Source organism: Anomaloglossus baeobatrachus, chromosome 11, assembly GCF_048569485.1.
Source record: "Anomaloglossus baeobatrachus isolate aAnoBae1 chromosome 11, aAnoBae1.hap1, whole genome shotgun sequence".
NCBI lineage: Eukaryota > Metazoa > Chordata > Amphibia > Anura > Aromobatidae > Anomaloglossus > Anomaloglossus baeobatrachus.
In genome coordinates this window covers 186,639,292-186,653,021 of record NC_134363.1, presented here as the reverse complement: position 1 = coordinate 186,653,021, position 13,730 = coordinate 186,639,292, and the positions used below count along the sequence as shown (strand labels likewise).

General features: G+C 51.0%; 1 protein-coding gene across 1 annotated transcript in view; it reads left to right on the top strand.

Moving 5' to 3' along the window:
• The window catches only part of CHEK1 (checkpoint kinase 1), a 72,102-nt gene extending 58,608 nt beyond the window's left edge, over positions 1 to 13,494 (top strand). Inside the window, 6 exon segments of the mRNA XM_075328909.1 lie at positions 11,499 to 11,574; positions 11,576 to 11,626; positions 11,628 to 11,684; positions 11,778 to 11,909; positions 11,991 to 12,092; positions 12,857 to 13,494. Of these exon segments, the coding sequence (XP_075185024.1) occupies positions 11,499 to 11,574; positions 11,576 to 11,626; positions 11,628 to 11,684; positions 11,778 to 11,909; positions 11,991 to 12,092; positions 12,857 to 12,952 (514 nt within the window). The 3' untranslated portion in view covers positions 12,953 to 13,494.
• Positions 13,495 to 13,730: the final 236 nt, after the last annotated feature.

Here is a 13,730-nt window from a genome sequence, read left to right as displayed (position 1 = left end):
GCCCCTCCGCCTTGCGTGGCAGTGGACCGTTACAGTTTTTCTAAGAGCGCTTCCAGGGATCACTGTCCCTGCGCATCCTACTCTACAGAGCTGCTAGGCTCTCTACGCCCAGGTACGACCGGGAGGCCCAGAGTTCTCCCTTCAAGGATCCTCTCTTTGAGGTTTAGACCGTCCTCTTCACTTTTTCGCTACTAGGGTAGCTGAGATACCGGAAGGAGTCCTCCCAGACCCCGGCCCGGTCCATCATCCCTTAGGCACGGTTTTCGAGCCCGTTCAAGGGTAGCTACTCCTCACGCAGGAGTAGGTTCTTTCCTGGCACAGAGTCCCGCGTACCCTTTGCCACCCGCTCCCGTTTTTTCCATCGGTTTTTTGCTATGCGAGTCCTCGGCAGTCTGTGGCGGTGATAGCGACGGTGCACTTACCAGATTTCATCCCTGACTCTCCAGCGGACCACACTAAAGAACGGAGACAGGAAGGTTCCAGTCTTCGCAACCGTCCCTTGGGAAGCTTCCCTTTCCTCCTCTGGAGGATATTATCAACCGTCACCAGTCTCCCGTGCTAGGGTATGCTACCCCACCATTCCTCGGCACGGTCCCGAGGGACACCCCTAGAGCGTTGTCTCCCCTTCAACATTCCGGAAACCAGAGCCATCCTGTTAGCCCGGTTACAATTTCTTCTCTGGGTCGGGGTTGCCCAGTTAGGTTCCAGTCGGACCATGCCACAGCGGTGACGTGCATCATCCACCAGGAAGACGTAGAGAGTGTCATGGCAAGGGAAGAGGCCAAGAAGATCTTGCTCTGGGACGGGTCCCTTCACTCGCTAATCTCGGCAGTACATCCCTAGCATGGACGTTTCGACGGCCGATTTTCTCGGTAGGAAAGACCTCCCTTAGGAAAAGGGCTCCTCAACAGGGAAGTCACCAGCCAGATCCCTGGCGAAGGAAGACCTCCAGTCGTGGACCTATTGATCGTCCGATCCAGCTTTCAAGCCAATGGTGCTTAGAGTGTGCCACCTGCTCTGGACTAGGTGACGACGCCCTCGACCGGTCGTGTAGCCTGTTCAGGCTCTCCTGCATCTTCCCGCGGCTTCCCATAGTCTCGAGGGTTCTCAAGATGGACCAAGGCAACGATGCCTCTGGAGTGGCCCAGGCGAGCATAGTTCGCATAACTTACTCAACTCCTCGCAGAGGCCCCATGGCTCCTTCCCGACCGCAAAGTTCTTCCGTGTCGGGGCCCCTCTCTTCTACCAGGACTCAGAAGTCCCAAGTTCGTCGGCCTCACCAGTGGATCCCGGGTGCTGCCTCGGTCAGGTCTGTTGTCAAGAGGTTTACAGACAATGTTGAGGGCCGGGAATCCAGTTTCCTCCAGGGTTTATTTCCACTCGGAAAGAGCTCCCCCGGTGGTGTGAGGACCACATCTTCCCTTCTTCTTTCTAGCATTCTTCCAGTCAGATCCGATTGTGGCCCTCTCGCGCGTCTCTGTTTCGGCCAGGTGTCGGCCCGTTTCGTTTCGGGTTTTCTGAGTCCTTTCACTTCCCGTCCTCCAATCAGGGCCTTCGCTCAGAGAAGCGTCCATCTGGCTAGGCTGTATCATCGTTCACTAGAAACGTGGGTCCTTAATCCAGTGATGGGTTCGCTTCAAGGTGCCCCTTTTTCCCGGCTCCCACCTGTTTTTGATAGGTGGGCTCCTCGTGGCCATCTCATTGTTACAGACGGCATCAGGGCGGACAGCCCTCTTGTCGTTTTTTCCCCCCCTTTTTCCGGCTCCTCCAGCAGGACAAGGGGGGGCTCCGGCCAGAACCCTTCGTTTCTGTCCAAGGCAGCTCGCTGTTTCCTTCCAGAAGAGGTGTTTAGTTTTCGGTTTTCGGTTCTAGTCTCCTCTCTCAGCCGGAAAGGGGCCTAGTTCGTTCCAGAACTGGTACGAGCCCTCAGTCTTTCATGTCTGCAGGACACCTTTTTTCGGTTACACCGACAGTCAGTCCATCCCTCCACCCGTTCCCAAGAGGCGCATGCCGGCGCCAGGGGCCAGAATTTTCACATGGATCCATTCCTCCATATGTGAAGACTATCGCATGAAGGGCGGACTTCCGCCGCGGTCTACCGAGCAAGGGGTACCCTTTGGACGATTGGACTCCAGACGTCGACCGACCAGGTCCCCTGGGCCGCCACCCGATCTAGTCGGCATACCTTTTACTAGTTCTACCAGGGTCACACCCGAGCTTCGGCAGCGGCCAGTCTTGGAGTAAGGTTTGCGGGTGGCAGTGGCACACCTGTAACAACGTAGGTGCTTGTAGGTCTGACGCAAGCCCGACAGGGGGAAGCGGTTGCCTTCCTATCTCCGGTGATGGTTTTTCTTCCCACCCAGGGACTGCTTTTGGACGTCCCATGGTCCTGTGTCCCCCAATGAAACGATAGAGAAAGAAGGATTTTTGTGTACTCACCGTAAAATCTTTCTCTGAGTCTTCATTGGGGGACACAGCACCCACCCTGCTTGTGTTATTTGTTATATATTACCTGTCTGTTACCCCAGTGGCCATATCCCCAGGCCACTGTTCACACGACTATTGGTCATAGTTTTTACCTTGTTTTATCCAGGATTGTTTGGTTCTCCTCCTACTGCTTGTGCACTAAACTGATTGAGCACGCCTCCGGCTCAGGGGTTATACTGCTGGGGAGGAGCTAACTTTTTCTGTTTACTTAATGTCAGCCTCCTAGTGACAGCAGCATAACCATGGTCCTGTGTCCCCCAATGAAGACTCAGAGAAAGAGATTTTACGGTGAGTACACAAAAATCCTTCTTTCACCCAGACGTGTTTCGAGAGATCTGTCGCCGCTGGGGAACGCCGGACGTCGATCTCATGGCGTCACGGCACAACAACAAGGTCCCGGCCTTCATGGCACGGTCTCAGGATCACAGAACTCTGGCAGCGGACGCTCTGGTCCAGGATTGGTCGCAGTTTCGACTGCCATATGTGTTTCCCCCTCTGGCAATGCTGCCCAGAGTACTACGCAAGATCCGGTCCGACTGCCGTCGCGCCATTCTTGTCGCTCCAGACTGGCCGAGGCGGTCGTGGTATCCGGATCTGTGGCATCTCACGGTGGGTCAACCGTGGGCGCTTCCAGACCGTCCAGACTTGCTGTCACAAGGGCCTTTTTTCCATCTGAATTCTGTGGCCCTCAACCCGACTGTGTGGCCATTGAGTCCTGGCTCCTAGCGTCCTCAGGGTTATCTCAGGATGTCATTGCCACTATGAGACAAGCCAGGAAGCCAACGTCCGCCAAGATCTATTACAGGTCTTGGAAAATCTTCCTATCCTGGTGCGCTGATAACGGTTTTCCTCCATGGCCGTTTGCCTTACCCACATTCCTTTCATTCCTACAATCTGGAATGGACAAGGGTTTGTCCCTCGGCTCTCTCAAGGGCCAAGTGTCGGCGCTCTCCGTGTTTTTTCAAAAGCGTCTAGCCAGACTTCCTCAGGTCCGCACGTTCCTGCAGGGGGTTTGCCACATGGTCCCACCTTACAAACGTCCGTTGGATCCTTGGGATCTTAACAGGGTTCTGACGGCTCTTCAAAAGCCGCCTTTTGAGCCGCTGCGGGATGTTTCTCTTTCCAGTCTTTCTCAGAAGGTGGCCTTTCTAGTGGCGGTCACATCACTTCGGAGAGTGTCTGAGCTTGCAGCGCTGTCATGCAAAGCCCCCTTCCTGGTTTTTCACCAGGATAAGGTGGTTCTGCGTCCTGTCCCGGAATTTCTTCCTAAGGTGGTATCCCCCTTTCATCTAAATCAGGATATCTCCTTGCCTTCCTTTTGCCCTAATCCAATTCACCAGTGTGAAAAGGATTTGCACTCTTTGGATCTAGTGAGAGCACTCCGGCTCTACATTTCTCGCACGGCGCACCTGCGTCGTTCAGATGCGCTCTTTGTCCTTGTCGCTGGCCAGCGTAAGAGTTCGCAGGCTTCCAAGTCAACCTTGGCTCGGTGGATCAAGGAACCGATTCTCGAGGCCTACCGTTCTTCTGGGCTTCCACCTCCTTCAGGGTTGAAAGCCCATTCTACCAGAGCCGTGGGTGCGTCCTGGGCTTTGCGGCACCGGGCTACGGCTCAGCAGGTGTGTCAGGCAGCGACGTGGTCTAGTCTGCACACTTTCACGAAACTCTATCAGGTGCATACCTATGCTTCGGCAGATGCCAGCCTAGGTAGGCGAGTCCTCCAGGCGGCGGATGCCCACCTGTAAGAGGGGGCCGTTTCGGCTCTTTTTATTGAGGTATTCTTTTACCCACCCAGGGACTGCTCTTGGACGTCCCAATTGTCTGGGTCTCCCAATGGAGCGACAAAGAAAAAGGGAATTTCTTTGTCGCTCCATTGGGAGACCCAGACAATTGACAATTGGGTGTATAGCTACTGCCTCCGGAGGCCACACAAAGTATTACACTTTAAAAAGTGTAACTGCCTATACACCCTCCCGTGCATCACGGGCTCCTCAGTTTTTATGCTTTGTGTTGAAGGAGGCACACATGCACACAAGCTCCACATTTTAGTCAGCAGCAGCTGCTGATTGTATCGGATGGAAGAAAAGAGGGCCCCCCACAGGGCCCCCGGCATGCTCCCTTCTCACCCCACTGAGTCGGCGGTGCTGTTAAGGTTGAGGTACCCATTGCGGGTACAGAGGCTGGAGCCCACATGCCGTTTTCCTTCCCCATCCCTTAGGGGCTCTGGGAGAAGTGGGATCCTAACCGGTCATCCAGGCACTGGGACCGGGCTCCATCCGCAGCCCCTGGGGGAATCTGACGGACAGGAGACTGGATATCATCAGGGACAGGGCCCTGCATCCATAAGGTACTCTGTGTCCCCTTAGGGACGGTACATGCAGCGCCTGTGTTACAGACGCCGCAGCGGCTCCTGTGTGATTTGTGAGACCGGGACTACCGCGCCGACCGCGCCTGTTTGCCGGCCGCGTTTTTAACTTTAGTCCCCGGCTTTTGCGGCCTAGTACCATATACTCCCGCCCCCGGGCCTGCCAGTCAGGGGTAAGGGCGGGACGGCCGACTGGACGTCGGCAGTGAGGGCTGGAGCATACTTTGGTATCCTCCTCCCCCCTCACTGAGCACTGTGGGGCACTAGTTTCCTGCACTTTATTAGGCACGCCCACGGCTCCATCCTCCCCTCAGAACGCTGGCAGCCATTGTTATAATCAATACTGCCGGTGGGGGATTTCAGAACGGGCTCCGCAGTTCTGACAGAAGTGGGATCCTAACCGGTCGCCGGTCACTGGGACCGGGCTCCTTCCGCAGCCCCTGGGGGAATCTGACGGACAGGAGGCTGGATACCATCAGGGACAGGGCCCTGCATCCATCAGGTACTCTGTGTCCCCTTAGGGACGGCGCATGCAGCGCCTGTGTAACAGACGCCGCAGCGGCTGCTCTGTGGTTTGTGAGCCTGGACTACCGCGCCGACCGCGCCTGTGGGCCGGCCGCGCTTTTAACTTTAGTCCCCGGCTTTTGCGGCCTAGTACATGTACTCCCGCCCCCGGGCCTGCCAGTCAGGGGTAAAAGCGGGACGGCCGACTGGACGTCGGCAGTAAGGGCTGGAGCATGCTTGGTATCCTCCTCCCCCCTCACTGAGCACTGTGAATCATTTCTGCTGGTGGGGGATTTCAGAACGTGCTCCGCAGTTCTGGGAAAAGTGGGATCCTAACCGGTCGCCGGTCACTGGGCCCGGGCTCCCTCCGCAGCCCCTGGGGGAATCTGACGGACAGGAGGCTGGCTATCATCAGGGACAGAGCCCTGCACCCATGAGGTACTCTGTGTCCCCTTAGGGACGGTGCATGCAGCGCCTGTGTTACAGACGCCGCAGCGGCTGCTGTGTGTTTTGTGAGCCGGGACTACCGCGCCGACCGCGCCTGTGGGCCGGCCGCGCTTTTAACTTTAGTCCCAGGCTTTTGCGGCCTAGTACAGGTACTCCCGCCCCCGGGCTTGCCAGTCAGTCACTTCTGCCGGTGGGGGATTTCAGAAGGAGCTCTGCAGCTCTGAGAGTCCCTGGCAGGGAACTGGTGGACACACCACCGCTTGGGGCGGTTGGTAAGCCACACCAGTTGTCAGGTGCTGGACCCCTCTGGGTCCTGTAGTGTGTGTGTGTATGTATATATATGTGTGTATGTATATGTATGTATGTGTATATATATATATATATATATATATATATATATGTATGTGTATATATATATATATATATATATATATATATATATATATATATATATATATATATATATATATATATATATATATATATATATATATATATATATATATATATATATATATATATATATATATATATATATATATATATATATATATTAATATATATATATATATATTAATATATATATATATATATTAATATATATATATATATATATATATATATATATATATATATATATATATTAATATAATATATAATAATTATACATTTTCTCTATTCGGCAGCATTATTTGCTTTTGGCTCCCTCAGCCGGAGTCTCCGGCACTGGTGGGACCCTCGGCTCAGGAGGTACCGCCGGTTTCCACTGCACAGATGGAAGGGACAGAGTTTACAATTTTGACTGAGAAACTCTCTGAGTCGCTTCACATTCCATGGCTCAGTCCATGGACAGATGGTCTGCTAAGATACTAGAAGCTTGGCAGTCCAGACCGGTAACACAGGGTCAGGGCACCGTGAGTTCATCGTCCCCAGGCCCTCTCGGTCGGTACAGCAAAGGGCTCCTGGGGTGGCACCCAGATCCCACGGTGAGAACTCCGTCACGGACCGCAGCCTCAGACAGGCTAAGCAGGCTTGCTGGGAACCTTCCCCGGCGGCATCACGCGGTTCGGGGTCTCAGCATGAGGACCCTCTGGAGGATGAAGCGGAGGTCGCAGCTCAGGGCTCTGATCCTGACGTTGCTCTCAATCTGGATACACCTGAAGGGGACGCCATAGTAAATGACCTTATAACGTCCATCAACCAGGTGCTAGTCCTTTTCCCCCAACTCCACCTATAGAGGAGTCGGCTTCACAGTAGGAGAAACACCAGTGTAGGTTTCCCAAACGTACCCGGAGTGCGTTTTTCGATCACTCTAACTTCAGAGATGCTGTCCAGAAGCACAGAGCACTTCCGGACAAGCGCTTTACTCAGCGCCTTAATGACACACGTTACCCCTTCCCCCCTGACGTAGTTAAGGGTTGGGCTCAGTGTCCCAAGGTGGATCCTCCAGTCTCCAGACTGGCGGCTAGATCCGTAGTATGAGTGGCAGATGGTTCATCGCTCAAGGATGCCACTGACAGGCAAATAGAGCTCATGAGGAATTCCATCTATGAAGCCATAGGCGCGTCCTTTGCTCCGGCCTTCGCAGTCGAGCGGGCACTCCAAGCTATCTCAGCTTGTCTGTCTGAGACTAATGTGGTCGCACGTACCTCTGCTCCGCAGGTTGTGTCTTTGACTTCTCAGGCGTCGTTTTTTTCGTCCTACGCCATGAACACCGTCCTGGACTCTGCGAGCCGTACAGCGGTAGCATCCGCCAATTCGATGGCAGTCCGCAGGGCCATGTGGCTACGCGAATGGAAGGCAGACTCTGCTTCCAAGAAGTTCTTAACCGGTTTGCCATTTTCTGGCGACCGTTTGTTTGGCGAGCAATTGGATGAAAAACCGATGGGTGAGAGACATTCCGTCTCACGGTTACAGGATAGAGCTCAGCTCTCGTCCTCCGACTCGTTTCTGCAGATGGAGTTGTGATCCCCGTTCCGCTTCAAGAACGTAGTCGCGGTTTTTACTCCAACCTGTTCGAGGTACCAAAAAAGGACGGATCATTCCGGTCCGTTTCCGGGCCTCATTCTGCTCAACAGACACGTGAGAACCAGACGGTTCCGGATGGAATCTCTCCGCTCAGTCATCGTTTCGATGTCCCAGGGAGTCTTCCTAGCATCAATCGACATCAGGGATGCTTATCTCCATGTGCCGATTACACCAGAGCATCAACACTCCCGGTGTGTCGCCATCCAGGTCGAACGCTTTCAGCTCGTGACTCTGCCTTTCGGCCTGGCGACAGTCCCACGGGTCTTTACCAAGGTCATGGCATCAGTGGCGATGGGCCTACACTCTCAGGGACACTCGGTGATCCCTTACTTAGACGATCTCCTAAGTCAAGGCACCCTCCCGGGTGCCACGTCAACACAGCCTGAACGTTGTTTTGGAGACTCTCCAGAGGTTCGGGTGGATCATCAATTTCCCAAGTAAAAATTGACACCGACCCAATCACTGACTTACCTCGGGATGGAGTTCATTCTCTCTCTGAGATAGTGAAACTACCACTGGACAAACAGCGTTCGCTGCGGACAGGGGTGCACTTTCTCCTTCGGGCCCAGTCTCACCCCTTGAGGCGCCTCACGCGCTTCCTAGGGAAGATGGTGGCAGCAATGGAGGCAGTTCCCCTTGCGCAGTTTCATCTGCGTCCACTCAACGGCACATTCTCCGCAAATGGGACAGGAGGTCGACGTCCCTAGACAGGAACGTCTCTCTTTCACTGTCAGACAAAACCTCTCCTCAGTGGTTGCTTCTTCCCACTTCTTGGTCGAAAGAAATGTCCTTCCTGCTCCCATCCTGGGCTATGGTCACGACGGACAAGAGTTTGTCAGGGTGGACAGCGGTCTTCCTCCACCACAGGGCTCAGGGAACCTGGACTCTGACAGAGTCCTCCCTTCAGATCAATGTCCTGGAGATAAGGCCAGTGTAGCTAGCCCTAAAGTCGTTCCAGCGGTGGCTGGACGGCAGGCAGATCCGGATACAGTCGGACGACGCCACGGCGGTCGCGTACATCAACCGCCAGCACAGAGCGCTGGCGGCGGACGCATCAGTTCAGGTCTAGTCGCAATTTCGACTGCCTTATGTATTTCCTCCTCTGGCGCTGCTGCCCAGAGTGTTACTCAAGATCGGGTCCGACTGCAGCCGCGCCATCCTCGTCGCTCCAGACTGGCCGAGGAGGTCGTGATGCCTGGATCTGTGGCACCTCACGGCGGGTCGACCGTGGGCACTCCCGGACCGACCAGACTTGCTGTCTCAAGGGCCATTGTCCATCTGAATTCTGCGGTCTTCAACCTGACTGGGTGGCCATTGAGTTCTGGCTCTTAGCGTTCTCAGAGTTTTCTCTATCACGCCTTTCGCAGAAGGTGGTCTTCCTAGTGGCAGGCACATCACTTCGGAGAGTGTCTGAGCTAGCAGCGCTGTCATGCTAGCCCCCTTCCTGGGGTTTCGCCAGGATGAAGTGGTTCTGCGTCCGGTCCCGGAATTCCTAATTAAGGTGGTATCCTCCTTTTCTTCTCAATCAGGATATCTCCTTACCTTCTTTTGGCTCTCATCCAGTTCACAATTGTGAAAAGGATTGCACTTGTTAGATCTCGGGAGAACACTCCGGCTCTTCTTTCGCGCACTGCGCCCCCGCGCCGTTCTGATGCGCTCTTTGTCCTGGTCACTGGCCAGCGTAAGGGGTCGCAGGCTTCTAAGTCAACCTTGGCTCGGTGGATCAAGGAACTGACCCTTGAAGCCTACCGTTCTTCTGGGCTTCCGATTCCTTTAGAGCTGAAAGCCAATTCTACGAGAGCCGCAGAGGCATCCTGGGCATTGCGTCACCAGGCTACGGCTCAGCAGGTGTGTCAGCACTACCTGGTCGAGTCTGCACATTTTCACGAAACACTATCAGGTTCATGCCTATGCTGTGGCAGATGCCAGCCTAGGTAGGCGAGTCCTTCAGGCGGCAGTTGCTCACCTGTAAGAGAGGGCCGTTTTTTCAGCTCGTTTTATCGAGGTATTCTTTTACCCACCCAGGGACTGCTTTTGGACATCCCAATTGTCTGGGTCTCCCAATGGAGCGACAAAGAAGGGAATTTTGTTTACTTACCGTAAATTCCTTTTCTTCTAGCTCCTATTGGAAGACCCAGCACCCGCCCCTGTTCCCTTCGGGCTGTTGTTCTTTTGAGTACACATGTTGAAGGGTTCTTTTGGTTCATGGTTTTCAGTTCTCCGAACATCCTTCGGATTGAATTTACCTTAGACCAATTTATAAGTTCCTCCTTCCTGCTTTGGCACCAAAACTGATGGGCCCGTGATGCATGGGGGGTGTATAGGCAGAGGGGAGGGGTTACACTTTTTAAAGTGTAATACTTTGTGTGGCCTCTGGAGGCAGTAGCTATACACCCAATTGTCAATTGTCTGGGTCTCCCAATAGGAGCTAGAAGAAAAGGAATTTACGGTAAGTAAACAAAATTCCCTTTGTTTACTTACCGTAAATTCCTTTTCTTCTAGCTCCTATTGGGAGACCCAGCACCCGCCCCTGTTCCCTTCGGGCTGGTTGTTCTTTTGTGTACACATGTTGTTCATGTTGATTTGTTCTTATGGTTCATGGTCTTCAGTTCTCCGAACATCCTTCGGATTGAATGTACCTTAGACCAATTTATAAGTTTTCTCCTTCCTGCTTTTGCACCAAAACTGAGGAGCCAGTGATGCACGGGAGGGTGTATAGGCAGAGGGGAGGGGGTTACACTTTTTTAAAAGTGTAATACTTTGTGTGGCCTCCGGAGGCAGAAGCTATACACCCAATTGTCTGGGGTCTCCCAATAGGAGCTAGAAGAAAAGGAATTTACGGTAAGTAAACAAAATTCCCTTCTTTTTGTCTGGTGGGTAGAACATTCAGCTTAAACATTGCATACAGTGGCGTACAAAACGCAGACTTCTTTCGATCAACCCTAAAAACCACTGTGTGCATGCTTACATATCAGCAGAGTGCATCTGCCCCCCAGACTCCCCCACTGATTTACAGGCTTCTAACAGGTTAAAAAGAATATCAAGATGTGTAAGGCTAGTTTCCCACTTGCAAAAAGTCTTTAATTTTTTTGCTGCATTTTTCTTCTGCAGCTATCGCACACCACAGGCCATCCAGATCATCTCATGTTTGGTTAGACAATCATGTGACCACAAGTATGCAATTTTCATACATGCGGGTCTAGTGCAAATAAATTATAATATTATTAATAATAATATATTAATAAATTATGTAAAATTATAATAATAGTACGATTATATATATATATATATATATATATATATATATATATCGTACTATCATAATTAATATAATTTATTATTATATTATTATTAATATATTATAATTTATTTTATTTTTTTTTTTGGCCTCGCTCAGTTCAAGTGAATTGTACTTGAGCCAGAATGTGGCCAAAGATATGCAAATCGCAATGACTGTCTGCTCTCACCAGCAACAGTGGAAGATCCTGACAGTGTGCAGTGCACACACAGAATACAGGAGTCTGCAGTCAGTGACTGCAGCTTTTAGCAGAGGACTGGACAACCCCTTTAACAAAGTAGTTGATTATCCTTCCATGAGCACAGCATGCAGTGCTTGCAGCGATGGCTGATTGTACGTGTGTTACAGAGCTGTGTGTTCTTGTTGCAGTGAAGAGAAGGTGACGTTTTCCAGTACCCAGCCAGAGCCCCGCACGTCCGCCCCCGCCTGGGATAGCTGCACTTCCTCACATAGATAAACTGGTGCAGGGTAAAGGCTTCAGCTTCTCGCAGCCGGCCCTGCCCTGAGAACATGCTGCTGAACAGCCAGTTGCTGGGCACCCCGGGCTCCTCGCAGGTATTGCAGGCATGTATGGTTAATATTCGCTTTGTCACATCTTCTTCTGTTCTCTGTAATTCACACAACAATCATTGCTGCGTCCATTCACAGAACCCGTGGCAGCGCTTAGTTAAAAGGATGACCCGCTTCTTTACCAAAGTGGATGCAGAGACCTCATATAGCAATCTGAAGGAGACCTGTGAAAAGATGGGTTATGTCTGGAAGAAATGCTGTGTTAATGTGGTGGGTGCACTTACTTTGCATTGCAGGGCATTTATTTCATATCTTGATGCTAACGCCTAAATTCTGATTTCTTCTTATTAGGTGACTATTTCAACCACTGATCGGAGAAACAGCAAGCTGATATTTAAAGTGAATATAGTGGAGATGGAGGAGCGCATTTTATTGGACTTCCGACTTTCCAAGGTATCGTAATGTGGCATAAAGACACTGGAGCAATCTGTGTCTTCTAGATCTGAAGATGAGGCAGCGAGAAATGGAATGTTGAAGTACATTGGGCGATGGCGATCGGCTTCTCGGCCTCCCTCTGAAGTTTATACTTGACAGCGCCCTCCGCTGGCTGACAGGTCAATGTATCTGAGCGAACGTCTTGTCAATCGGCCATCGTCACTCCCCAATGCACTTCTAGACACAAAATGTGGTTTGTAACTGCTGGGGCAACATCTTGGGGTCAGTAAAGGACTGGCTTGTCTAATAATGGGCTACACAATCATATTAGTGGTTTAAGGTAGGGGTTTGCTAATAGTTTGAAAGGTTCCCTTTTAAAGAGCTTGTCCGCTGGAAACAAGTTACCTATCCTCAGTGATCCGATACTAATCGGTGTGGATTACAGGGGTCAGATCACCACCAATCGGTAGATCAGGACACTTTTATCCCCGTTACAAAATGACAGGGTACGTCAGATCCCAGACCACCGCTCAATTCATTGTCTATGCTGAGAAAGCTGAATGCATGTCAGGCATGTACGCTGCCACTCCATCCTACCTCGGGTAAGTGTCCTGTTCTGCTGATTTGGAGCAGGTCACAGCAGTTAGACACCGACCGAGATCAACTCCCCCCCCCCCCCCCCATCAGCCGACCCCTTTATTAATGCTTGTATATTTTTACTTAATATCCTTTCTCTCCAGAATGCTCTGCATTTTTATTTATATATTTTTTTTCTCTTGCAGGGTGATGGACTGGAGTTCAAGAGACATTTCCTTAAGATAAAAAAGAAATTAGATGATATAGTTGCCAACCAAAAAGTTGTCATGTCTGTGACCTGATCTTGTGGAGATTTGGTTGAGGTATTTTAATGACCCCAGACTCGTTGCTGTTAAGTTCTCGTTCCTGGTTTCCTTTGTTCCTCTGGCACAGATAGGTGAGTAGTGGCTGATGTGGTCGGTGGATATTGAGCTGCTCTCGGGGACGGTGGAGTCCCAGGAATTGTCATGGGCTCTGCTGGATGATATCTTTGAGATATTGATGGATAGTTTTCTTTTTGTGGGTTCTTTCCTCTCCTGGTTCTCTTAATACCGTTTCTGAACGCAGACCTGCACTGGAGACTTAATAATTTGTCACTACATTATAAGGACCATATATACTAACGCGGGTGAATGGTCGGCCCTGAAGGAAACCTTGCATACGTCTATTGGTTTGGCTGCTCCTCTCAAGAACATGATTTAAAAAAAAAACCTGCTAAACCCATGGGTGACACACGCTGACCCTCAGAACATTTCAGAAGACATGGTGACCATGGATAGAACTCTGCAGCCTAATGTTTATCATTGTATGAGAAAAAGAATGTGAATGATTGCAGTTTTATTAAATGAATGAAATAATAATAATAAATAAATGTTTTATGCTTTTGAGATGAAAGATATTACTCCTGCAGATAGAGCGGGGAAATCTGTCTGTGGTTATTGTTTGCATCTATCTACACACTCCGATATATATCAAATCCAGCTGTCAACCCCATGCAAATATCGTCTGGATCCACATCGGACCGATCCATACACTTGTGTCGTTCTGTCCTTTTGCTTCTGATTTTGTATGACCACACAC